The 24,780-nt window shown below is 25.5% G+C and overlaps 4 protein-coding genes across 10 annotated transcripts; 3 read left to right on the forward strand and 1 right to left on the reverse strand.

Annotated features, from left to right (window-relative positions):
* Positions 1–321: 321 nt before the first annotated feature.
* Positions 322–6,105, forward strand: LOC111038143 (receptor expression-enhancing protein 5-like). 6 transcript variants are annotated; one of them, XM_022321107.1, is made up of 5 exons: positions 322–455; positions 1,871–2,025; positions 4,678–4,910; positions 5,137–5,272; positions 5,982–6,105. In XM_022321107.1, the coding sequence occupies exons 1-5, from the start codon at positions 403–405 to the stop codon at positions 6,026–6,028; spliced, it is 624 nt and encodes a 207-aa protein (XP_022176799.1). In that variant the 5' UTR covers positions 322–402; the 3' UTR covers positions 6,029–6,105. The 6 variants fall into 6 exon arrangements, with proteins under 6 accessions (XP_022176799.1, XP_022176803.1, XP_022176800.1 ...); XM_022321111.1 differs by lacking the exon at positions 322–455 and adding an exon at positions 475–618 and having other exon boundaries at positions 5,982–6,101; XM_022321108.1 differs by lacking the exon at positions 322–455 and adding an exon at positions 1,127–1,416 and having other exon boundaries at positions 5,982–6,101.
* A 4,132-nt stretch (positions 6,106–10,237) lies between these two features.
* Positions 10,238–12,181, forward strand: LOC111038154 (mitochondrial ribonuclease P protein 1 homolog). Its single transcript, XM_022321128.1, has 3 exons — positions 10,238–11,362; positions 11,436–11,572; positions 11,831–12,181. The coding sequence occupies exons 1-3, from the start codon at positions 10,450–10,452 to the stop codon at positions 12,023–12,025; spliced, it is 1,245 nt and encodes a 414-aa protein (XP_022176820.1). The 5' UTR covers positions 10,238–10,449; the 3' UTR covers positions 12,026–12,181.
* Positions 12,182–12,450: 269 nt separating this feature from the next.
* Positions 12,451–15,054, reverse strand: LOC111038155 (zinc finger protein 120-like). The gene is made up of 4 exons (XM_022321129.1): positions 14,613–15,054; positions 14,185–14,539; positions 13,955–14,107; positions 12,451–13,888 (listed from the first exon to the last, which is right to left on the reverse strand). Exons 1-4 carry the CDS (start codon positions 14,771–14,773, stop codon positions 13,598–13,600), a joined length of 960 nt encoding a protein of 319 aa, XP_022176821.1. The 5' UTR covers positions 14,774–15,054; the 3' UTR covers positions 12,451–13,597.
* A 6,583-nt stretch (positions 15,055–21,637) lies between these two features.
* On the forward strand, positions 21,638–23,032 carry LOC111038176. 2 transcript variants are annotated; one of them, XM_022321160.1, is made up of 2 exons: positions 21,638–21,891; positions 22,215–23,032. In XM_022321160.1, the coding sequence occupies exon 2, from the start codon at positions 22,240–22,242 to the stop codon at positions 23,029–23,031; it is 792 nt and encodes a 263-aa protein (XP_022176852.1). In that variant the 5' UTR covers positions 21,638–21,891; positions 22,215–22,239; the 3' UTR covers position 23,032. The 2 variants fall into 2 exon arrangements, with proteins under 2 accessions (XP_022176852.1, XP_022176851.1); XM_022321159.1 differs by having other exon boundaries at positions 21,638–21,885.
* Positions 23,033–24,780: the final 1,748 nt, after the last annotated feature.

Consider the following 24,780-nt stretch of genomic DNA (forward strand, 5'->3'; position numbering starts at 1 on the left):
ATTCCACAATAATTATGATCCAGATTTATTAAGATCCACAAAATAGTTGTTCCAAGCGATTTTGTTCCACAAAATATTTGTCCCGTCATACTTTTGTTCCGTAAAACACTTGTTCCAGTGGACTTTTGTTCCACAAATTCCTTATTCCACGTTTGGAAAAAGTATTTTGTGGAACAAAAGTCCACTGGAACAAGTGTTTTGTGGAACAATAATAAATGTCCCATTCAGAATCTGAAAGAACTTCTTATTTTACTTTTTTGGTGAAGTGGAATTTATCGGTTTATTATTGAATTTTAGTGAGGAGGGGAAATCCATTTTATTTAGGGAATAGTTCACTTATGCAGTCTTTTCATCATTGATTTTTATTTTCCAAATGTTGGCCCAAGAATCTATTTTATTTATATGTATTTGTTGATGTTGATTTTTGAGCCGCGTTATCAGAAATATTATTTGACGTGAGTATTGCTAGTCGTGTTGAGTATCGTCGGCAAATGCGACAAGAAGAGTTTACTAAATGTTTACAAAAAAAATTATTAAATTCATAAATCATAATATTATGTTAAAGTTCCCGATCACAGGGCTAACTGGCTGATGTATAGTTAAAATATAGCTGGCGAGGTAGATATTTTTAAATTTTTTTTGTTTTGCTTATTTGATATTGAAGCGGCTTTTATCACGTAAATTGCGTCTAGTGTGAAACCAGCTTTAAAGCTTTTCGTTTAAAACACAATAACACTGCGTAAGACCAAGACAGCGACCCCCTCCTGCCCTATTCGTGTTGAGTGTTCTGTGGTGAAATTGTTTGTTATGAATTGAATTGTTAATCGTACCAACGATTTAAAATAATATACCCATTTATTTTAAAATCAATGATCTACCTTAGACAATCCATAATATATCCACTGATTCAGTATATTATTTATATTTGTGGACATAATATCTTAAATCGCGACCGCACCACAGTCCACAGAATAGATTAAATTCCACTTATTCTGTGATCGTAGGTAGGTACTACGGATTATAGCAAGTTTTACTACAATATTACAGTTGTTGTTGTACACTTTTATGGATTACTTTTACATTTACATGCCTCTAGCCTCTATTACCTGCATACGTTGCAACTCGCCAGCCGGTTCAAGGTTATCATTTTAAAAGTGGTTACGGTATATAATATATATACCAGCCTATCTGTCATCATTATCTTTTACGGATTTACGGCCAAACCGACAATATTTACCTCGGTGATTGGTGATGATATATTATTTATATATCAGCTAGCGAGTGCCGAATAGTGTCTACTGTCTACTGTTTTATTTCGAGACGAGAGTTGGGATAACTCACTGAACGCAATACGAAGTGTTCCGTGTCCGACGTCCGGGTTTTTCAGCGAATAGACTGGCCGCCGGGTCTTAAACTGTAATTATTATTTTGACATACTTTTTTGATTTAACATATTTTTTTTTCAATTCAGTGATTTCGTTTAGTTTTACACTGGTATAATAAACTGTAAAGATTTAGTTTTATAAATAAGCAGGTTACGTCGAATAGCAGCCTAGTGTTTTGGTACTTAAATACAGTTAATAATACATTTTACTCACCCAATATATATTTAGCTTTGTGTTAGGTTTTAATTTTTGAAATCGCAAACTCTTCGTTTTTCTGAAGAACTTACCATCTTCATATCAAGTTATTAAGTATAACTTAGGTAGTTATTAGCTATTCTTTGTGTAGTTATTCAAAATAAATAAGGTTTATTAACAATAGTAGGTAAATGTGAAATTTATTTTATGAATATTTTCTTTTAACAGTGTTCTGATTTAAGTAATTTTATACCTACTATGAATAATTGTCTGTACTTTCCTTTTTTCAGTATCAATTTAATCCAAGATTTTAATATGGCGGCTCAACTTGATTCAGCTAAATCAGCCATCAAAGATTCATTATACGATGAATCCAAGCCTTGGTGTAAATTTTTCAGTTGGGCTGAAGCACAAACAGGAGTCAATAGACTGAACTTATTTATTGGTAAGAAATTCAAAATTAACAATAGTATGCTTTTTATTATGAGTTGATTAAATTAAAAAGTTGTGTTGTTGGTTATTAATTTGCCATCTATAGGTATAGTCCGGTTTAGACATATGGTGCCTATTGGCCGTGAATAATTTGTTGCTCCTATACTACCTCTTTATGAAATTATTTTTTTGATATTTGTTCTTACATGTTTCTTCTGTAACTTTAAATTGTACAATCAATTATTTGCAATATAATAATTAGATTAATTTTTTGTTTATATAATTTATCACTGTTTTGTATATTTAAGTTCTACCATTGCTTAATGTGCAAAAAGTTGCCTATTTAAGCTTTAGTAAATAAATAATAATATACAAAAACCCTTAATTATTCAATTTGAATAAATAATGAAATAATATTTTTAACTTATTGAACTTAACAAAAAGTAAAACAATAAATACAAAGTAATAAACATAATGTTAATTTTATTTTAAATACATAATTAATACCTATATTTAAAACTGTATTTCCCACTATAAGTTGGTAAACTGAAAACAATTTCAATTAAAACATATTTTGACACCTTCACAATTGTATGTATTGATACAATTAAACTATCAATATAAATGAACAATAAACTCTTCAACTCTTCAACAAATAATTTGTATTTTGTATCAATAAGAATATGCTGGATGGTGCTTGGAAATTTGTGGCCAATTAATTCAATTACCGTTTTTTTTACCGCTTCATTTATTATTACAAATAAAAATATTAAGCATTTATTGTACCTTTTACAAATACAATGTTTACCTACGTTCTATCCTTTGCTTAAATAAATAATTGTAGTATAATGTAGGTATTTACAAACATGTATGGCATTATAATTTGTTTAAGATGTCTAATCAAATACAAAGCAAGAAATATATATTAGTTTAATTTGAATATTGAATCATAATCTTTATTAAATAAAATAGGACCAAGTACAGATTTTGTTATTCAGTGAATATTAATCACTAATAATTTATTATATTGATGTTCATACTATTTAAAATTTAGATCATACTTATTTTTGCTGTATTGATAATAAATTATTTCTTAATTCAGGTATAGTCCAAATAGTTAAAATTATCTAATGTAAATAGTAATAACTAACCATAAGTAGGTAGTATACTTTAAACTTCTAATTTTTAAATTCATTCTTTCCACCAACTAATAATGTTCTAATAACCCCTCTTGTTTGACTCAGCGTTTTATGATACTAAACAATAATTATAGGTATATTAAGTCTCAGGTTACAAACCATATTATCTATCTGTTTATATATTGTATTTAAAATTATGCACATTTGCTCACAAAAATAAATTTTTTTTTGTTCATGCATAAACACTTGCTATTGGTTACAGGAATACAATGCTTAAAAAAAATTGGTACAAACTAGGCTACCCGCATTGCTGTGAGATTTTTTTAAATTAAGAAAATAATTTTGAATTTACTGTTCGTTATTCAAATGTATATCAAAAGCCAATGTATGTATGCTAGTAGCTGATAGATTCATAAATCACTCGACTGATTTCGACTAAAATGTCAAAGATTGTTTTAAGAAAAATCAGGAAAGGTTAAAGGGTAGTATGAACCTGTACATCCTATATACGTAGTGGTATATCTAATCTATTGATGTATGCAGATTCTAATCTTAGTCGAATTAGTTTACGAAGCGAGAATACAATACTAAGGTACACCAATGCTGATTTACCCATAAATTAAATTATACTAAAACACCAAAATACACCTATTTAGCAAAGTATAGTAAATTTGTTCATTCTTTTTGTGGGCAAAGTTTGGTTGTATAGCTAATTTTAAATAAATACAATAATTGATGCTTATATCTCTGAACTTAAAACAGTTTTCAAATGTACCTATTATAGTTAATTAGTCTTGATTTATGTGTAAAGTATTTCTTATATTCTATACTAATATTGAGTCATTCTCTATTTATATTTATGAAATATTAGGTAATGATTATATCACTGATTAATTTATTGATATGTGCATCATAGGTACTTAATATAATATTCTTTAGTTTTTTAAAGTCTGGTTGATGAAACCTTAATGTTTCATTAAATATGTTACATATTTTGTGGAATCTATTTAATTTTGACATAAAATATGTATGATGTTAAACTAAGTTTACATCAACTCAACAAACATTTCTTTTAAAAACTATTGAATATCCGTTAAAACTCTTCTATTTGTGTTTATTGGATGAAATAATAAAAAATACTTTTAAGTAGGTATAAGTGTTTAACTTTTTTATTTGTTGATAAATTGATAAACAATTAATTAATGTTTTTATAAATAATAATAGCAATTATATTAGCTATAAAGTAACATTTTGCAACATTGCCATTTAAAATTGTAAATTAATAGATTTTTTAATTGCACAATATTATATTTATAAAATATTTAGCTATTCATCACAATTCATCATTTTTACTTTAAGTAATTTTAGGTTAGAAAATAAAACATTATAATATACTTGTTGGATGTTTGCTATTTTAAATGATTTAAATTAGACTCACTAAAAAATTTACTAAAAAGAGAAATGGTTATTTAATAAATTAATAAATTTTTCAAATGTATCTTTGTTTTTATTTAAAAAAAATTTAGGTTTGGCGGTGTTCCTTATATTTTACTTATTAATTGGATATGGAACCTTATTGTTAAGTAATTTGATCGGCTTTTTATACCCGGCATATGCATCAATTAAAGCGGTTGAATCTAGTGGAAAAGATGATGACACAAAATGGTTGACATATTGGGTGGTATTTTCATTTATTACACTTATTGAATTGCCAGCTGCAATTTTACTTAGCTGGATTCCATTTTACTCTTTAATCAAAGTAAGTTTTTGTAATTATAAATAAATATAGGTAATAAGAAATTTAAATTTATAATAATGCTTATTGTTATGAATGTATAGAATTCATTTTAATTTAATGTACAGTAGTACAGTACAATAATATGCATTCAACTGTATAAATTATTTACTATTGCTTCTTGAACATATTAATAGTTAGAAACAAAATAGGTTAAGTATATTATAATTGTGTGTAATTTTGTTTTCAGACAATCTTTTTTGTGTGGTGTTTTATACCAATCAGCAATAATGGTTCTGTGGTTGTGTACAATAGATTTATACGTCCATACTTTTTAAAACATCAAGGAGATATTGATCAAGCAGTAAATGATCTGTCCAAAAAAGGTAAAGAGACATGAGTTTACTAACACTTAAACAAAGTATTCAATAAATTGCTTAACCAATTTTAAATTACTTTTATTTTATTAATTTATACTATTTAAAAAATAATAATAGGTTATTATTTTATGAATTATATACTCATTTTTTCTAGTTAGTAACTTATTCAGCTTTTGATAAGCATAGTATATTTTTATTTTTATGCAAAATGTGCTTAAAATATTAATGAATTTTAAATTGTTAGGTAGGGTGACATCTAATATCCCCTTCAGTCTTAAGTTTATAATTATTTTTAGGATACCTCACCTACATGTATGCATTACATTATTGAATAACTTCTATAAAATATTCTTAAATAAATATGATATTATTTTTTTTTTTTTAAGCATTCAGAAATCTATAATTATATAATATGGCTTTATTTATTAAAATTACTTATTAATCTTACCTAATGCTCATATTATAACTCTTATATGGATTAGAATAGAACATACTTTAATGGTGAACCATTCTTTACCCCTATATGTATCTAATAAACATCATGGTAGAATACATCATTTTCATAGCTGTTAAGGAGTATTATCTACTCCATTTTTACTGAAAAACTAATTTATCATTATTATTTTACTATATTTCCATGTGTTTGATGAATGACATATTAAACAATATTCAATAATTTATTATTGCTTCATACTAAATTGAATTTTTTTTTTAGCTTCTGATGTTGCATTTGAGAAGTTAGTTACTGCAAAAGTCAATTAAATAATACAACTAGTTTTGGGGTAAATTTTGTTGAACATCCATTATACATGTTTTCATCAATAAAATTGAAAAGGGTAAGTTTCTGTAATAGAAAATATTAAAATAAAAAATATTTTGCTTTTAGTGGTAACTGATAAGTATTAAATAAGTTATTGGTGCTTAGTTTTTTAAGTATAAACCTATTTTATGTATTATGCCATAGTATTGGTATGTAGAATTTTTAATAGTCTGAATCACTTCAGAATATTGTATAATAGATGATAGTTTTGATTCACTTCAATCAAAATTGTTGATGTTTTTGTACTTAATGCATAGAGTTATGTAAGTATAGTTTAAGATTATTAGTTAATTAACATTTTTAAAAGTTAAAATGCTTGGACAAAATAATAATGTAATAATTAGAGAATTTTATACATCACTAAACTATTAATATAATTAGCAAAAGTAAATTACAATTTTTTTAAAAATAATATAAATATATGTGCATTTATATATATATTGGTACAATAGAACATTTTAAGTATTAATCTTCTGTATATTATGTATTGATGTATTGTGCATTGTCGCCATATTTGGACACAATGTTTGTATCTTTGCATTTTATTTTATTTTTTTATAATTTTAATTACATTTAATTAAAAATACATTTTTGATTGTACTATATACATAAAAAAAATCCTACATTTAATTAATACTTTTGACTTTACAATTTTTATTTTATTACTTTTTAAACAAATAAAATATTTATATGTTATTCTTTCATCACATTCTTACACCAACCAAAATAATATTAAAATAAGTGGAGCAAAATGTATCTTACGACAAACAGCCGTGATGGTTTTAGCTAAGTAGAATTTGAATGTTGTTAAAATGTCCATACTCAATTAAAATTAACTATTTTGTGTTGTAGTTAGTAATTGTTTTAACTTGTGATTAGTAAATTAGAATTTTTTCAATGTTTCGATTTCTAATTAATTTGATATTAATGAGAACTATTTATCCGAATGTCAGATATTGCTTACACTGTAGAGTGTAAACATTACATATTATGTTATGTGATTAATCATTAACACAATCCTATAATTTTTCTTTCCATTTGCCCTTTTAAAACACATTTTGAATAGTATACAATAAGTGTTCATTTAGAGGTACCACTAAGTATTTTTAGTTGGATAATCTTGGATTGAATTGAGTTTTTAAGAGGTGAAGGGGAGTAAAAAAAAACTAGTAGGGATGGCTGATACCATTTTTTACCCATACCAATAATCACATTTTAGTACCATTCATTATCCAACCATATTTATTGTATTATATCTATTTACATTATTATTGTATGCACAATTTAATCTCGTTATGTTAAAGGTACTATTGCTATCGTGCAAAATATTTATAAATTATTATGTAATATTGTTCGCATATATGTATGTCTTATGTAATTGTCAAGCTGTATTAGTCTAGTACTGGAAACTATATAAAAAATAACTATATACATTTTCAAAAATTAAATATTTATAAATTTATTTTGTTCTTAAAATTATTATAATTTGTTGAGTTATCTAACTAGTATCTTTTAAAATTTAAATAAAATTTTAAAACAACTGCATGAAGCAAATTTTTTTAACCAATTTTTGTATTTAAATTAATAAATAATCTGTTTTAAAATTTTAAACTTATTCATTATATCCCTAATGTTATTATTACTATTTGTACACGCTACAAAGTAAATAAACAAATATATTCATTTTTATAATTTTCATTACAATAAATTATTTTTTATCTTGCAAATATATATTGTTATCAAACAAATTATTAGATTATTCTTAAATTTTAAGTTACGCTAACATTGTCAATAGTTTTATAATAAGATAAAAAACTTAAAACATACTAATCATTCATTCAAATCTGAAAAAAAAAATGGTATTGATATTTAAAATAAAGTGAGTTGTATAGAGAATTCCAAAAGCGCATAAATGTTTTCACCTTCCAGAAACCCATTTATATTCAATATCATCTAGCAGAAATATCTAGTGGCACTCCTTAGTATAAACATACCCAGTGGTCGAAGGGGGGGGGGAGATATACAATAGGATGGCATCCCTCCACTTTTCATAATTCATATTTTCCATCCCTCCACTTATAGCCACTTCGACCATTCAACATACTATATAGTGTATATACTAATTATTAATTAACCTCTTGTTATGTTCAATCTAACATTACTTTTGTTGTTATTTAGAACTTTAATTTCATATCATTACAATAACAGTGAATAACATTGTTGTATATACTATGTCTCAATAATCAAATTATTTTTATTTTCAGGTACAAACAAGAACTAATATTGTTTTACAAGTAAATTTATTTTTCGGTATTTTATCGTCAGTTATTTATTAGAATATTACAACAAAAACTGTTTAAATCATCAATGAAAAGTGTATCATTATATTATATTTTAAATTTCATTAAGTTTTCTATTACTGTAAAATATAATTTTAAAGTGTTAATATAATATTTTTAAATCTTACATGTTTTTGTTTCTTTTTTTTAAGTAAAATGTATTATAATAAATATATTGGTTCATTGAATTTATTAGGTTTTTGGTGTCAAGATTAATTTAATGATTAATTTAAAATAAATAAATAAAAAAAAACAGGTAAGTGGATGTCGTTCTGCAGTACAGTTAGTTACAAGTAGGGCAATGTAATGGATGGAATTAAATTTGAATTCAATAATATAAAATCATTATATACGAAAAACAATTCTGAGCGAAGACAGTCTATCAGTCTATAGTATTACTCAGCAATTTAGTATATTTGATGATATTATTGTGATTAAAGTATGAGTAATTTATGTATAAGTAAGAATTAGTACTATGCAGTAGATTAAATTCATTTTTGTCAAAAAAAAAAAATACATTTGAAAAGTCATTACTTGTATAAAATATAATATACTTTAAATGTTTAAAATACCCACGAATAATATTTTTAATTTACGACAAAATAACATAAATAATTATTCTTGGTTATTTAAAGTGTAATTTCGTCCACATTTAAACAAAAAAAACTAAAAAAAATATAATTGTATATGTTTAGATTTTTTGGTTATAGAATAACATTCTTAGTTTTGTTTTAAATTTTCAACTCTTTCCTTTAAAAGTTGAAAATGTTAAACTAGGGCCCTGTAAAGAGGCCCTCTACAGTTCCTTAGTTAAACTATACAATTATTTGTACATTTTAAATGATATGAATATTATCAAAATTTGAACTTTAAATGCTAATAAAAAAAAACTGTGCCAATGTATTTTTGATGTTTTTCAACTGATATTGTAAATATATATCAGGAGTCTTGATTTACATTTTCAAGCTTTTGACCAAGAAAATAAAATTATAGAAAAGATTTAAAATTGAAAATTCCCGGAAAGAGCTCAAAACGAGTCAAAATATTTTGAAAATTTTATCAAGTATAAGAATTGATAATATAAACATAATGACAATTTCAAATATCTACAGTTATTCGTTTTTGAATTACAACGAAATAAGAAAATTGCTAATGAGATATGGAGTGAATATTCAATGTTGTAAAAATGTAAATTTCAAACTCTCATAAAAACTTAATTTGACTTCCAAGAAGAATTGTTTTTTTTTTTAATAAAGGTATACAAACTTATAAGAAATCTTGTATTAAATGTTTAAATCTTAGATATAGAAATAAAATATTTGTGAGTTTCTAATTTAAAATAATTTGCAAATTTAAGTGATTTTTAAAATGTGACTATAAAATATAATAATATATTAATATACTCTAGAAGGTTTGAGTAACCACTTATAATATTCCTAAGCTACAAAAAATTACAAAAATCGTTATTATTAGTTTTAATCATAGGTTTTAATATTATGTAGCTTTGTTCACATTGAAACTTAGAATCAAGATTTTCAAGAAGAAAGATTCGATACGTATCGATACACTCATAATAAAATCTTGAATGACTGTACAACAGAGAATATGCAATAGGGTTGTTTCTATGCACTATGAACAGGAATAAAAAAAAAATTGTGTCGATGAACCAAGGCGGATATTATATATGCCTTGCGATGAACATAAAACAAAATTTTGTTCAATGATAACTTATATAAAATATAAATTAAGAAAAGTGATAACATTATCATAAATTGTTAATCTTATTTTAAGGGTTATGTAATTATTATGTTGTGGTATTTAAATTTTAAGTTGATATTTCTTTTTGAAGTTTGAATTGTTTGTGATTTTTATATTTTATATTGGGTTTTTGAGTTTCATGCAGCATACATTCTTGTCTATGAGCATACACTCAAGTCATAAAATACTTATAATTCATAGATATTTAAATATATGGTTGAAAATAATTTTCAACTAATATTAAATTATTTAAATAAGAGTTTAAAATGTTCATATCGAGGTGTGGATTTCGAATAGTAAGTAAGTTGGGATATCGTACTAAAAGTTTAGTTGAAGGATCAAAATGCTCATCTTCATTAAAGCTGTGTGCACCGGTAACTAGTGCAAGTCGGTATTATTGTATTAAACCAGAAAATCCTTTGGATACATTAAATTACGAACCAAATACACCAAAACCCTTCGATGATATAGATTATGATTCAATTACTGGTGGTGATGAAGAAACATTGTCAAAATTAAAGCGTTTGATCTTGGAGATTGATTTACTGTATGAGAGTGGTGAACAAATACCAAGCCACCTCAGAGTAGATCAATGGCAAAGCTTATTACAACTAAGTAGCCGGTCATCGCGAATGAAACATTTAAGATATTTGTTTTTAATTGAAAAAAAAAAAGAAAATCGTGTTGTACGCAAATTAGAAAAAAGAGCTGAACGCATAGAACGATATGAAAATGAACCAAAAAATAATCACATTGAGTATGGATTAATGAGAAACAGTATGTTTCATAGAATTTATGAAAAGCAAATGAATTCTCTGTATAACTACCGTTTATGTGAAGCTATGTTGTATGGACAAGACATATTAATTGATTGTAGTTATGACGGACACATGTCTTTGAAAGAACAAACAAACTGTGCAAAACAATTATTGTTAATGTGGTCTTACAATCGTACCCACAAGGATCCTTTTAATATTATATTTTGTAATGTTGATAGAGAAGGTACAGTATTCAAAAGTTTATCAAAAACGATACCAACTATTGATGACCCAACATTCCCTTTAAATTATACAAAAAAAAATTACTTAGATCTTTATCCAAGAGAGAAGCTTGTGTATTTGTCCCCTCATTGTAATGTAGAACTTAAAGAATACAATCATGATGATGTATATATCATTGGTAAGGTTTACAACAATAAAGTTAATATTTTTATAAATAAATTATAATAATATAACTATGCCAATATTTTAAGGTGCAATGGTTGATAAGATGAAAGTTGAGCCTTTATCGTTAGCGAAGGGGAAACGAGATAAAATAAGAATGGCCAAATTACCACTTGATTTATATTTAGACTGGAAACAAGGAACTAAGAATTTAACCATTAATCAAGTATGTTAACTACTAACTATCTAACTATCCCATGTTAAGATTTATTAACTATAATTTTGAATGGTATTTAGACTTAGTGAAAGATTCAATAAAAATTCATCATTTGTCTATAAGCATTTAAATAATATCCATATTAATTTTAAAATATTAAATTTAAACCATGTAAAATGTTATTTATAGTACATATTTTGTTTTTGTCAGATAATTGAATACTTAGATTTTTATAATGTTATATTTATGAATATTTACTGTTCTTAGATGATTATGATTATGGCAGACTTAAAAGTTGATAATAATTGGGCAAACGCTTTAAGACATATACCAAGAAGAAAACTTCTAGAAGTTGATGCTTACCAAAGAGGACTTGTTGGAAGTAATCATAAAATATCAGCAAAGCGAATTAGAGAAGATTTCAGAAGAAATTCTGTGTACAATTTATTAATTAAAAAGTAGTTATACATAGTACATTTATAGATATGTTTTGAAATTATTAAATTAATATACAATGGATCAATTTAAAACCTGACCCACTCAATATTTGTTTGGAAAATACTGTATTTATGATTAAGAAATAAATTGATGATGGTACAATGATGTTATAATGTAGAATTGCAATGGTTACAATTTTTTCAAATACTCACTAAATTCAAGAAATAATTTGTGGTTAAAGACTTCTATAAATTTTAAAAAACATAGGTACTAACTAAGGTGGTTCATTAAAAATATTTATTGTAAATCTATTATTATTTTCTGTATTTATAAATCTAATTAACACAAATAAACTTAATCTGTCTTGAGTCTGTTATCCAAATAATCTAAGTGAAAATTAACCTTTTGGTTGTTATTTATTGTTTTAAAATATGTGATATAAGAACATATTGAAAATAAAAAATTTTAATTGTTATAATAAACACACTTTAATATTCCCATGCTTAAAAAGTATCATTATACAATGCAAGTTTCCAGAAAACTAATATTATCAATTAGATAAATCATGAACTACCTATAGTACATACCATTTTTACAATTTCACTATTTTGGATTGGGAGGATGTATCCAGTTCTAAATATATAATAAACAGTTAAATTTTAACAAATAAACATGTGTATTATAAACAAATACTTAAAATTTAAATACATAATACATTAACTAATATGGTATTACATAATAATTTCAGATGAGGTAACTGTATACAATATTTATGGTAACTAAAATAATAATATGACGAAAACATAACAAACAATTTAACAAATATTAATACACTGAGTAAAAAATACAACTATTACAGAATAGAATAAGATAAAGCTTTAGTTTTTAAATGTATAAAGAATAATTATGCATAGACGTATAGTTATGGGCAATTTTATCATTTGTTAAAAACATATTTGAAAGTAGGTATACAAAATTGTTATTACCGGGTAACTTAAGTTTTTCAAACTTTTTTTTTATGAATTACTTAATCTATATGAGTTGTATTATAGTTAATATTTATCTACGCAGAACTAAATTTTATTAAGAATTACATGTCACAGTTCAGGCAATTGTTCTAAAAGTAGGTTGCATTTAATAATTAAAAATAATCAATTATAGATTTAGAACCATTGCCCAAATATTGTACTATCTATTCAAATTTGTCACATTTTACTTTTTTTTATACTTTTCTCTTTGAAAATTAAGCTATTGAGCATTAATTGTTTTGTATAATTCTCAACCATCAATATAATATATAATATATTTATATTGCATGTAAGTGCTTAGGTTTTTATAAAAATTCATATTGAACTAATAAACAATGTTTAAAATAAAATGTAATGTGTTGAATTAATGTCATTTTAATATTATTTCTAGATTCAACTTGATGACTTTAAAATATATATAAAACAATTAAATAGTCTCTAGTTCAATTTAATCAGAGTTAAGATATTTCACTAATATATTCAGAACAATACACTGTTCAGTAATAATGACTAGATGTGTAAAGAAAGGCACTATAATTATGTGAGCTTAAACTAATTTTTATTTTGATTAAACAACAGCATTGATCACCGCTTTGAGTCTTTTAGTAATATGACCCTGGACATGTTTTTGTAAATGATCACGGCGGTAAAATGCTTTTCCACACTCTACACAGACATGTGCTTTTTCTCCAGAATGTACAATATAATGTCGAGCTAAATGTTCATTACGCTTGAAGGTCTTTGGACATGCAGCACAGGTATATGGTCTCTGGTCACTATGACTTAATTGATGTCTATCTAAGTGCTCTTTTCGTTTTAATCCAGCTCCACATTCCATACATATAAATCTACGCTCTACCTAAACTTAAAATAATAATTAAAACACATTAAAATGAAATTTGAAAAGTCTATTTTATCTTTATACCTTGTGGTTGGCTAAATGATGTTCCAAAACTGTTTTATCCGTATACGCCATTAAGCATTCAGAACAACAATATAGCCGAGATCCATCGGGTGATGTAACTATCCTAACATCACCCAATCCTTGTCTTCTTTTTCCTTCTTGTGGAGGAGATAACTATTAAAAATTATGAAAGCTTTGAATGAAATATCTGGCTTCTAAACAAGAGATTAAAATCTATTTATCTATATTACCTTAAGAAATTCTCTCAAACTAGTCAAGTATTCAGCAACTTTGTTTCCAGACTGTACAGCAGCAAAACCTTCCCATTGACCGAGCCTTTCTTGTTCTTCTAATGTTAAAGGATCGGTCATAGTAGATACATCTACTGATATTCTTGCTTTAACTTCAAGAACCTGTGAGCGGCTAGAATTTTTATAAGAATTTTGTTTTGAAGGTAACTGAGTTTCCACATATCTATAATTGTCATAGAACTCATTCTTGTCGTGATTTTTAAAAAAATCCACATTGCCATTGAAATGAGAATCTAATTTCAATGTGTTTTGTAGATCTAAATGTCTAGGGTCAAATATGTTACTTGATTGGTACCTACAATACAATGTAATATACTTTAATATGCAGAACATTCGTAGGCAAATATTAAGAATTCATTCATCATTACCTGACATCATTAACCATTTGTGGAAAAACAATACGGTCAACAATAGTTGGAGTTGTTTGGTGGTGAAAACGAGGTGAACAATTTTTATTTGTAGGATTAGAAAAATGATTTTGATGCATTGCGTTTAGTGAAGGGATTTTATATTGATTCAAATAATTCATAATTGTTAGGAGTCATTACGTTTTACAGATTAAGCTAATGTAAATTGTTAAAATTCACAAAAACATAAAACTAACGACTAAGGAAATGTTGATTCTAATTACGAATTTGTTTTTCATATCGTTATTATAAAAGCCTTAAGATATTAAACGATAAATAAATATCATTAAAAAGTAAAAACTAGTAGCAAAATACAGCAATTAAGAATTAACAATAACAAATCACAAATGATTGAAAACAAATCATAATATAATGATGTTAAGTAATTTTAGACACAATTTTATTATTTTTTATGTTATTATATTTAAAAATACAAATTATATTTATCTGGTAAAAATTATTAAAAACGATAATAGTTTAACACTGATGTTAGCAGTAATATATTGATAAGAGAACATCAGTAATGGCGGTAGATGGTGTGTGTTAAGTTACCGATATCATACCCCTCAACATGCAATGGTTTATGGTTTTTATTTTAAATTTGGAAGAAATTATTTTCCAAAATCAAAAATTGTGTAACTAGTAAACTACTAACCGTCTAATGTTTTGAAATTAGCAATAATTAACAATATACTATTGTTTTCAGTTCCATATTGAATTATAATATACGTTCGATAGTCACTTTCAACATGAATCTAATAGTTGTTGTTTTTTTATATATTTTTTTTTATGGCACTCGCTAATTTCAACAGATCCTTCTTTCTCACCCTTTTCGTTTTTTATAGGTGAAAAGTGTATTACACTAGTATTTTTTACCATTGTAATGCACCAACGCCAAACGAAAGGTTCACATAAGTGACAAGTGTTGGTAAACGGTAGGTGGTAGTAAATTGTGAAGCAATAACTATAAGTAATAACTAATAACTAACTTTTTCGTTTTTTGAAACTCCACAATCATTTCATCTATATTTATTTATTTCATTAGAGATCTCTCGGAAATGGTATAGCGACGAGGTGGAATTATTATTGCTAGATGTATATAGAAAATAAGTCGATTATAATATATTCTTATTCCACGGATCGATTACAAAGCATAATCAAATTTATAATATACCTAAAGTAGGTTTTGACATATAAACATAGCTCTGGTTTAAATATTTATAATCCTTTTCCAACATTCAGAATTTAAAATTTTGATTTTATTAGAAACCTTCGATAAACATTTAAACCTTTTCAAAAGTAATTTGCTTGTATAAAATATAATAATTTACTCTAAAAGTTTCAAGTATCTACCCACGGGCCACAAATAATATTTAAATTAAAAATAATTTGCAAATTTCCTTAAATTTGATGAATTTTTCTATTGAATTTTAACCTTTAAATGAGTATACCAAAACTGAGTACACGAATCTTTATTATTTTTAAATTGCAATTATAATAACAACGCATAAGAAAGTTTGTAGTTCAAAAAGAACCAAAAGATTTTGAAAATGTTATCATGTATAGAAAATTATAAAATAAACATTTGGTGAAAATGTTAAGTATTAACGGCTATTCGTTTTTGAACTCGACAAAATAAGACAATTTGAAGAGAAATGGTGAATTTACGACCTTACGGTTGAAAAAAACCATGCGGTACCTAATGTCATAAAAATTTGAACTTTAAACACTCATACAAAATTAATATTGATATGTCGCTCTTCGGTAATTTTTTTTTCATTTCATAAAGGTAGAACAATAACGAGAGTCGAGAAATATTGTAATTTGTAGGTATTGCCTAAATGTAAAAACCCTAGATATAAAAATATTTTTTTTACAATAATTTCTTACTAAAAATGATCTATACATTTTCGTGATATTGACGAGTATTGTCACCTTGAGACACTCATAAAAAGTAACAGTCGATTTACACTCATCGTTTTTATTAAGTTACACTAATAACAAGTGATAAAAAACCTTATACCTATTTGAATTTTTGTTTTTTGACTGAATGAAAAATTATTATCAACAATGATTTGCCTAATAAGAATCTAGGAAAAAAAGAACACGGAAAAAAAGAACAAGTAAAAAGAACACGGAAAAAAAGAACAAGTAAAAAAGAACACGGAAAAAAAGAACAAAGGAAAAAAAGAACATGGCAAAAAAGAACAATTTTTAGAAATTTTAAACAGTGTCCCACTAATCAATATTTTTTTTTTAAAAAATTTAATATAATGCAATTTTAATATATAGACACGTATTATGCTATATTTTTGGTATTATTTATCATAAAAAAAATACGAAACATAAATACAATAAAGGTTAGTATAATAATATAGAGTAAGATGCATTTTCATTACTGGAAAAGCCCTAAGTAATCCTAGTGCCCTTATAGTTGACTATAGGTGACCTTTTCATACTTTATCATAAAATATAACTATAGTGGTAAAATATAAAACAACATTTTATTACTGGATATTTCCCATGTAGACTTTTCATACTTTAGAGCTATAATTTGAGTGAACATATTTTAGTCTATTGACAGTCATTGAAGTGTTCAAGTGTTTTCATTACATTTTTATACTTCAATTTTTTAAATACATTTGAAATGGAAATTTTTAGATCTAATAAAGGAGGTGAAAAGTAGCTTTTGAAGAATATACTTATATCACAAAGCACAAAGGTAAAAACTATTTTACATGGAAATGTTCGACTAAAAATACGACAAATTGTGCTGGAATACTAAGGACTAGTATTTTGAAAACCTATCGTGACAATAGAACACAATCATCCTGTGAACCAATACGAAGTAAATGTTATGAAAGCAGACAGCAGTATCAAAAATGAAATTAATGGCTAAGACATCCTGTACAAATCCAGTCGAGATTTATGCTCGATGTGTCTCCGAGTTCGATGAACGTTCTAAATCAAAAATTTATGTTTCGTATTTTTTTGATAATAAATAATAATAATAATAATAAATAATACCAAAAATATAGCAGTGTCTATGCATTATATTACAATTTTTTTTTTTAAAATATTGATTAGTGGGACAATTTAAAATTTTTAAAAATTGTTCTTTTTTTCCGTGTTCTTTTTTATCGATTACCGCCTAATAAATATCCCCAGAAAAAATAACCCCGGAAAAAATAACCCCGAAAAAAAAAACCCCAAAAAATAACCCAGCGAAAAAATAACCACGGACAAATACAATGCAATTTCAATAATATAATAATAATTTAAAACAAATTTTCAATTTTTTCAGTCACGGTAAATAATAATATTAAAAAAAATATATAATATATATAATATTTATATCTATTTTATATTCATTTTCTCAAATTAAAGGATATTTTTTTCAAAAACATGTCTACTTCAATTTCGTTTGAATTTAACTGTTCACACAAGGTTTTTAATCTCTTTTGAGTGGTTTTTGATTTAGAACATTTAGTTTTGGACTCACCTACAGTTTGCAATGCAAGTTTTGCACGGTCAGCCGACAGTTCATTTTTTATTTTATTGATTAATGTCCAAATCGATGGATGTTTTACTCCGACTAAATGACTAAATCTATAGTTCCATGACTCGCAAACATTATTGGTACGTTGATTACTTTGTAGAGTTGTTTGGTGGACATTCCAAGTTTCCTAAGGAAATATTGCTGGAAAACGTCGAACGGTTAAACTTGAAACATTTTGTTTATTAACTCGACGTACGTTCCACTCACGTACGTTTCATCAAAGTAATTAAATAAATCTTCCACATCAAGAGGTATATTTAATTTTAAATAGTCAATACCTTCGTTTAATCTAGTTAGTGGCAAAAAAGCCAAACCATCTAACATACCACAAAAGTTATTAAATTATCATCATCTTGATACCTTTTTTTAACCCTAACTCCGCTAATTTCCTGTGAGTGCTCTGACAAAGATGCTAGAAACATCCATTTATTGTTAAATGTTCCCCTAATACATTTTTTGCAGCATTTATTAGTGCTTTTTCAAAATCAACTTTCAGGTATAGTCGTGGATCTGGAAAAAAATTGTTCTTTTCACAAACTGAAAGAATAGCATGGAACATTATTTCGTAAATGCTTTGAGTTTTTTTTCGAGTAGGCAGAAAAGAACCGTATAAAATTCATTATATTTTTCAATTCTTATAACGTATAATTGCAAAAAAAATTTCGGGCCCAATCCAAAGTTACCATCTGCATACCAGGTATTTGAACTTGCTAAGAGCTTCAAGTTACTTCTAGATCCAAAAATGATGACCCTTTCATATTCTTCACTATGGTTATCAAATAATAAAAACGTTTCATTTTCATAAATACTCCATTCACCTACAATACAATTATGATTATATTAATAATTAATATATTATGTTGATAATATAATTAAATTTTTTAATTATTTTTTTTATATTTTTATATTTTTAGTTTCTGAGCTGAGCGATTATTCGAAATTATTAATTGCAGTATCAATTATTTTTTAATATGTATTGATTTTCGTACACATATCAAATGTTAATACATTTTACTATATTATTATTATTATTATTGATAATTACTTATAATATAATAATAATATAATGGAACAGCGTGTTTTGTGCCTGTTAGACCGAGTTTTGCTCCGTATATTAATAATAAATAAATAAATAATATTGTATTAATTGTCAATATTCATAGTAAGTAGCTTCTATTTTTAAATCTGTTAGATTTTCAAGTACTATTGGAAAACTCTGAGTCCTTTGATTTTGAATTGTTTTTTTAATAGATTTTTCTTTCGGAAGTTCTTCAAGAATACTTTCCGAAACACCCGTCATAGTTTCTGAAAATAACTGTGCTGGCGTAGACTTCGTTATTTTAGACCGTGTTTTAATTTGCACTTTAATTTTTCAATCAATTTCATTTTGACATGAAAGATGATTATGTTCAAGATCAATTTTAATTAAACGTTTTTTATCCAGGGAAGTTTTTAAAATACATGGACATTTGTGGCTATTTTTTTTGCAGCATTTCCGCCTTATAAAATGTAAACACTCTTTGTGTACAACATACATATACTTTTTAAATGCCAACTTTTCTTTGCCCTTCTGGCTCTAGAAAATATCTAGAGTATCCATAACACTATTCGAATAGAAATTACAACAAAGCACAGAGAAACATACAATACACGAAAGCACACTATAGCCTGTAAGACACTGTAACACACTCAGGACTTGGCAAATTTTATAAATTACCACTTCTATCAGAACATTAAGGATAAAGGAACCTTTCTTATCCATTATAATATGTTCACATGGTCGCTGACTTACCTTGTTATTATATATCTGATCAATATGGCCGTGCTCTGAATCGTTTTTATCGTAGGTAATCAATAATTTATCATTGAATCTAAAATTAACGTTATTTGTTGGAATATAACAATTGTACGTAGGTAATAGGTATGTTATACATTTTGTCTCATAATCTCATATGGGGTTTTTTTCCCGTGGTTATTTTTTCACGGGGTTTTTTTTCGGGGTCTAAATTTTCGGGGTTATTTTTTCGCGGTACCGGAGTCCCGGTCCCGGTACCATCAACAATATATGGATAAAAAAATGAAAAAAATTCTCATGCTTGTAAATTAATGAAAAAAAAAAAATGAAAACATTTTGAATAGAAAATGTTCACAAAAACACTTGATGAAAATGTATTCAGTTATCTAGCATCTACGGTTATACGTTTTTGAGTAACTATAAACAAGTAAACATTAAATAAATAACATTTTGTCTTGTATAAATATTCCCACTATTTGTGATGCAATTTTTCCACCAATTTAATGAGCTGCAGCATGCAGGTAAATTTTCAAAGAAAGTTACTAATTAGAACAAGTAATGAACCAGCAGATGTCCAGATTCATTACACCTATACATTTTAAATTTATAACTCTAAATCTTACACACATTACATCTTTCTATTCATCAAATTATCAATACCTATATTGTTAGTTGTTAGAGTCAGACAAAAGTCAAAGTGAAATTTATTTGAATTTAACAGTACCTGCCTACAAAAAAAAAACATACAAACAATTTTTGAAAGAAACAAGAAAAATTAAAGTTTATGAAGCAAGCAAAGGTGGTTGGTTGATAGGTATTCGGATAAAAATAGAAAAAAATTAAATTAAAGTTATTAATTATTAGAGGGTAATATTATCAATAGGACCATAGTTTTGTGCCAAAAGAATGTAAATCGCAGTTTTTTTTATATATTATCTAATAAGTAGGTAGGTATACGAAGTTTTGAAAAAAAGTTTCGACAAATAATTACTATGGCAACCAACCATAAACAAATTATAGTCATGAATTATGATCTATGATTTATGAGTAGGTTTCCAAAAAAAGAATTAACGTAAATATCAATTTTTCAAACAAAATGTTTGTATTAGTTATTTTGTAAATTTTAAGATGGGTAGAAAGAGGCTTAAGTTAGCAGATGAACAGCGTGAGTCACAAAAAGAAGAACAATATCAAAAAAATAAGAAAAAAATCAGAAAAAAGGATAAACAAAAACGCAAAGTGTATGTTTGTATAATTTTTCATTTTATTTTTCATAAAAAATATTACGAATTTATTTAGGTAATTCGTTGTGAATGTAGATATTACTATAAGTAAACATTAATGACAATGGATCGAACAAGTAATAGATTCATCGCTTCTCTAAGAGCTCTAAATTATCTAAAATAATAATCACTAATGAATGTACCATCATAATATTATTATGCTATATTGCTATGATGTAATAATAAGCCAAATTACACTTTCTCAGTTTCTTATCAAAATATCAAATATCAATTATATGAATTATTTTTTTCCAAACTATAAAATGAACATAGTAACGATTTTAATAATAGTAAATAATAAATTTACCTTATCGCTCTTGATTCTCGATCTTGATCTTTCCATTGTGGCTTGTAGAATAAAAAAATATTGTAGATGATAATATGATTGACGAAATGACGTTTGTTTTTCCACCAGTTAATAAATAATAATATTGTAATATTGCATTAATTATTATATTCTTATAATTTACGAAATTTCTAAACAAAGTTTTTATAATATTGTTATTTGATGATGCTGTATGGTTATTTACATTGCTATATGAAAGTTATTATAAATTAAGTTTCTTAATACTTTGCGATTTTATACTTATAAACAGAGTAAGTGTATGTCAATACCTATTATTATTAATATCGTACAAGTTTATTAGGTCATTTACATAGTCAATTTAAACTTTCACTATATATTACTTGTAAATTATTTAAGTATTCATTTTATAATACAAGTAAAATTAATCAAAAAAATTGTATAAGTACTTATCTATTATTATTTTGATATTTGTTTATGTAAATGATCAATTTAAATTAATATATATAACTGTTCATTAAGTGTGAAAACCTAATTAGTTATATGTTTTAATTAAAGAGTGTTACTTTTTTAAGTATAAAAAAAATTCTCATTCAGTATTTTTTAAATATATAATTCTTAGGACGACAAATTTAAAAATTGATATCATGGAAAATAGTTTATTGGAAGCAATTAAGTCTGGCAATATGGGATGCCATTCAGAATTGACCATCATACCTATATCACAGAGCTCAAAATCCAACAGCCAGTATGCAGTGTCTTCTACTTCCCCACAAAGTACAGTATCATTATCATTAGTACCGAATACTAGCAGTGGAAAGTCAAAAAATAAGCACTCACTGCCGTCAAATGCTCAGGGAGGTGCACCCCGCAAGCGTGGGAAATCTAGTATGCCTCAATTAAACCAAATGGTGAATGATATGAATAGTTACAATCCACTCTTGGACCTGACAATGAATCGCAAACATCATAGCTATCCTAATTATAGTGCTCAATATGAACAACAATGGCCATTTAATTTGCCGTTTAACTATCCTGAATTACTGATGAATTTTAGTCAAGTTAATAAAAGGAAATCATATGCATATGAACAACCTAAAGAAAAGACTGCAGTGAATTACAACAAAGAAAACACACAAAACAAAACTAAACATTATAAACACGAACATATGCCTCCACCTTCTACTACTGCAGACCGAATATCTGGCCAATTAGAAAATGTTGAAAAAACTTTTGATATTGATTCTTTAAGTAGTGAGGATGGTTGGGCTAAATATAGAGAGTTGTTAACGGTTATTGAAGAAATGTCTGGGTCCATCAGACCAATTTATACAGGTTGTAAGAACTCTACTGAAAGATTGAAAAAGTCCATTCATAAAGCTAAAGCATTAGTAAGCGAATGTTTAAAAGAAGTCGAAAAAGTATCTAGACAACTTTAAGTAATATTATATTACTTGATAGAGAATTACTACGAATAATCAAATAGTTTAAAGCAATTATTGGTTTATTTCTTTTTATCTGAAGACAGTAGAAATTAAACTAATTATTTTCAAAATCAGTATAATAGATCAAAAAATTATACCTAACACTTATTTATTTTTAGTATCATTGGTTTTAGCTAACAAAATATAAATAGATATCATATAAGATAAATAATTTAAATATTTTTATAAGAAGAATTGTTTTTACTTTAGGGAATTTAGTTTTTTATTTTTCAAACTATAAATTAATTATTTTCCATTTATTTTATAGAAGAACACTAGAAAATTTTAAGTAATAGTATTTTCACCAAAATTGGAATATGTATACTTGCACCTAAAAAATATATTGAAAAACAATTTTATTTAACAAGATCTTATTAATTTAATGACTGACAGTAATAAAATAAAGGGTAGTAATACTAGTATTTTTCAAATTATGTTTTCAAAACATTTTATTGGTAAAAAAGTGATAATGGTGTTTTCTGAGGCCTTTAAATTTTAAATTGCATATTTATTTTACCAGGGTATCTATTCAATTTTCATTATTTTTGTTAGATTATCTATGTTTAAGAATCAAATGTTATACAAATATTTTTTAAGATTTTAGTTACTACATTGATTTGTATTATTTTTTTAAACTTTTATGCATATTTTACAAAATATTCTATTTAACTGTACATAAGTTCATACTAAACGGGTATTATATTAATTATTTTGTAATAATCATGCACTATTTTAATTATAGTTTTAGGTATACAACCGGTATTTTATTATTTTTTGATTTAATTGAGGGTAGGTTAAGTTCAACTTCTATTAGCTTAAGTTAACAGTATGAGTCTTGGATTATTTCATTTTTAACAAATTAAAACAAATGATAGTATACAATTTTTTTCAGTTGTAAAATTTACGATAAGTATTTATATTCAAACCTTATATTTAAAAAAAATTTTAACTGTGTACAATTTATTACTTACAAATTACAATATGATACAAGATTTAGTTGAATTCTTCAATAAATTAAGAATGTTATGTTTGAGTGTGGTAAATGTCTCTGCCTTAGCATAAAAATATGATGTTTGAAAATAGTATTTATAGTTTATTTAGATACTGTATATCACAGGGTTTACCATGCTTTAAATTTTAATAATATGTCAAAAGACAATTTTGAATTAAAACATAATCAATTAATTTTATAAATGTACTATAATTTGTTGTTTGTTGTATAAGAAATTTAAGTAAATAATATTTATAATCACTTGTTCCGTTTAGAACCAAAAAAAGAGTAACTAATGTACAAAATTAATTTTGTATTTTTCAGTATTAATTATTAATATTATATGACATACAATTATTTATAGCCAATATGTTTTTACACAATTAATTACAGGTATTAATTAATAAATAAATTATTTTCACTATATTTAATTTGTTAATCACTTAATTGTATTATATTAATATATGAACATGGTTTAAAATTCGGAGTTTACCCGGAAAACTATATTGACCTTATTTATATTGTTTTGTTTTCTTTAATTTTATATTTCCTCCTATATTCAATCCTTTGCAGAGTATAATTCTGCCTTATTCATATGCCTAATCAATAAATCAGTTTCATGTTAATGTAAAATATAAAAACAAGAAATTACGAAGTAACTTCTTATTATAATTAAAAAATTATCGATGTTTGGTATTTTGGTTTTTAAGAGG

Source organism: Myzus persicae, unplaced genomic scaffold, assembly GCF_001856785.1.
Source record: "Myzus persicae strain clone G006 unplaced genomic scaffold, MPER_G0061.0, whole genome shotgun sequence".
In the NCBI taxonomy this organism is placed as follows: domain Eukaryota; kingdom Metazoa; phylum Arthropoda; class Insecta; order Hemiptera; family Aphididae; genus Myzus; species Myzus persicae.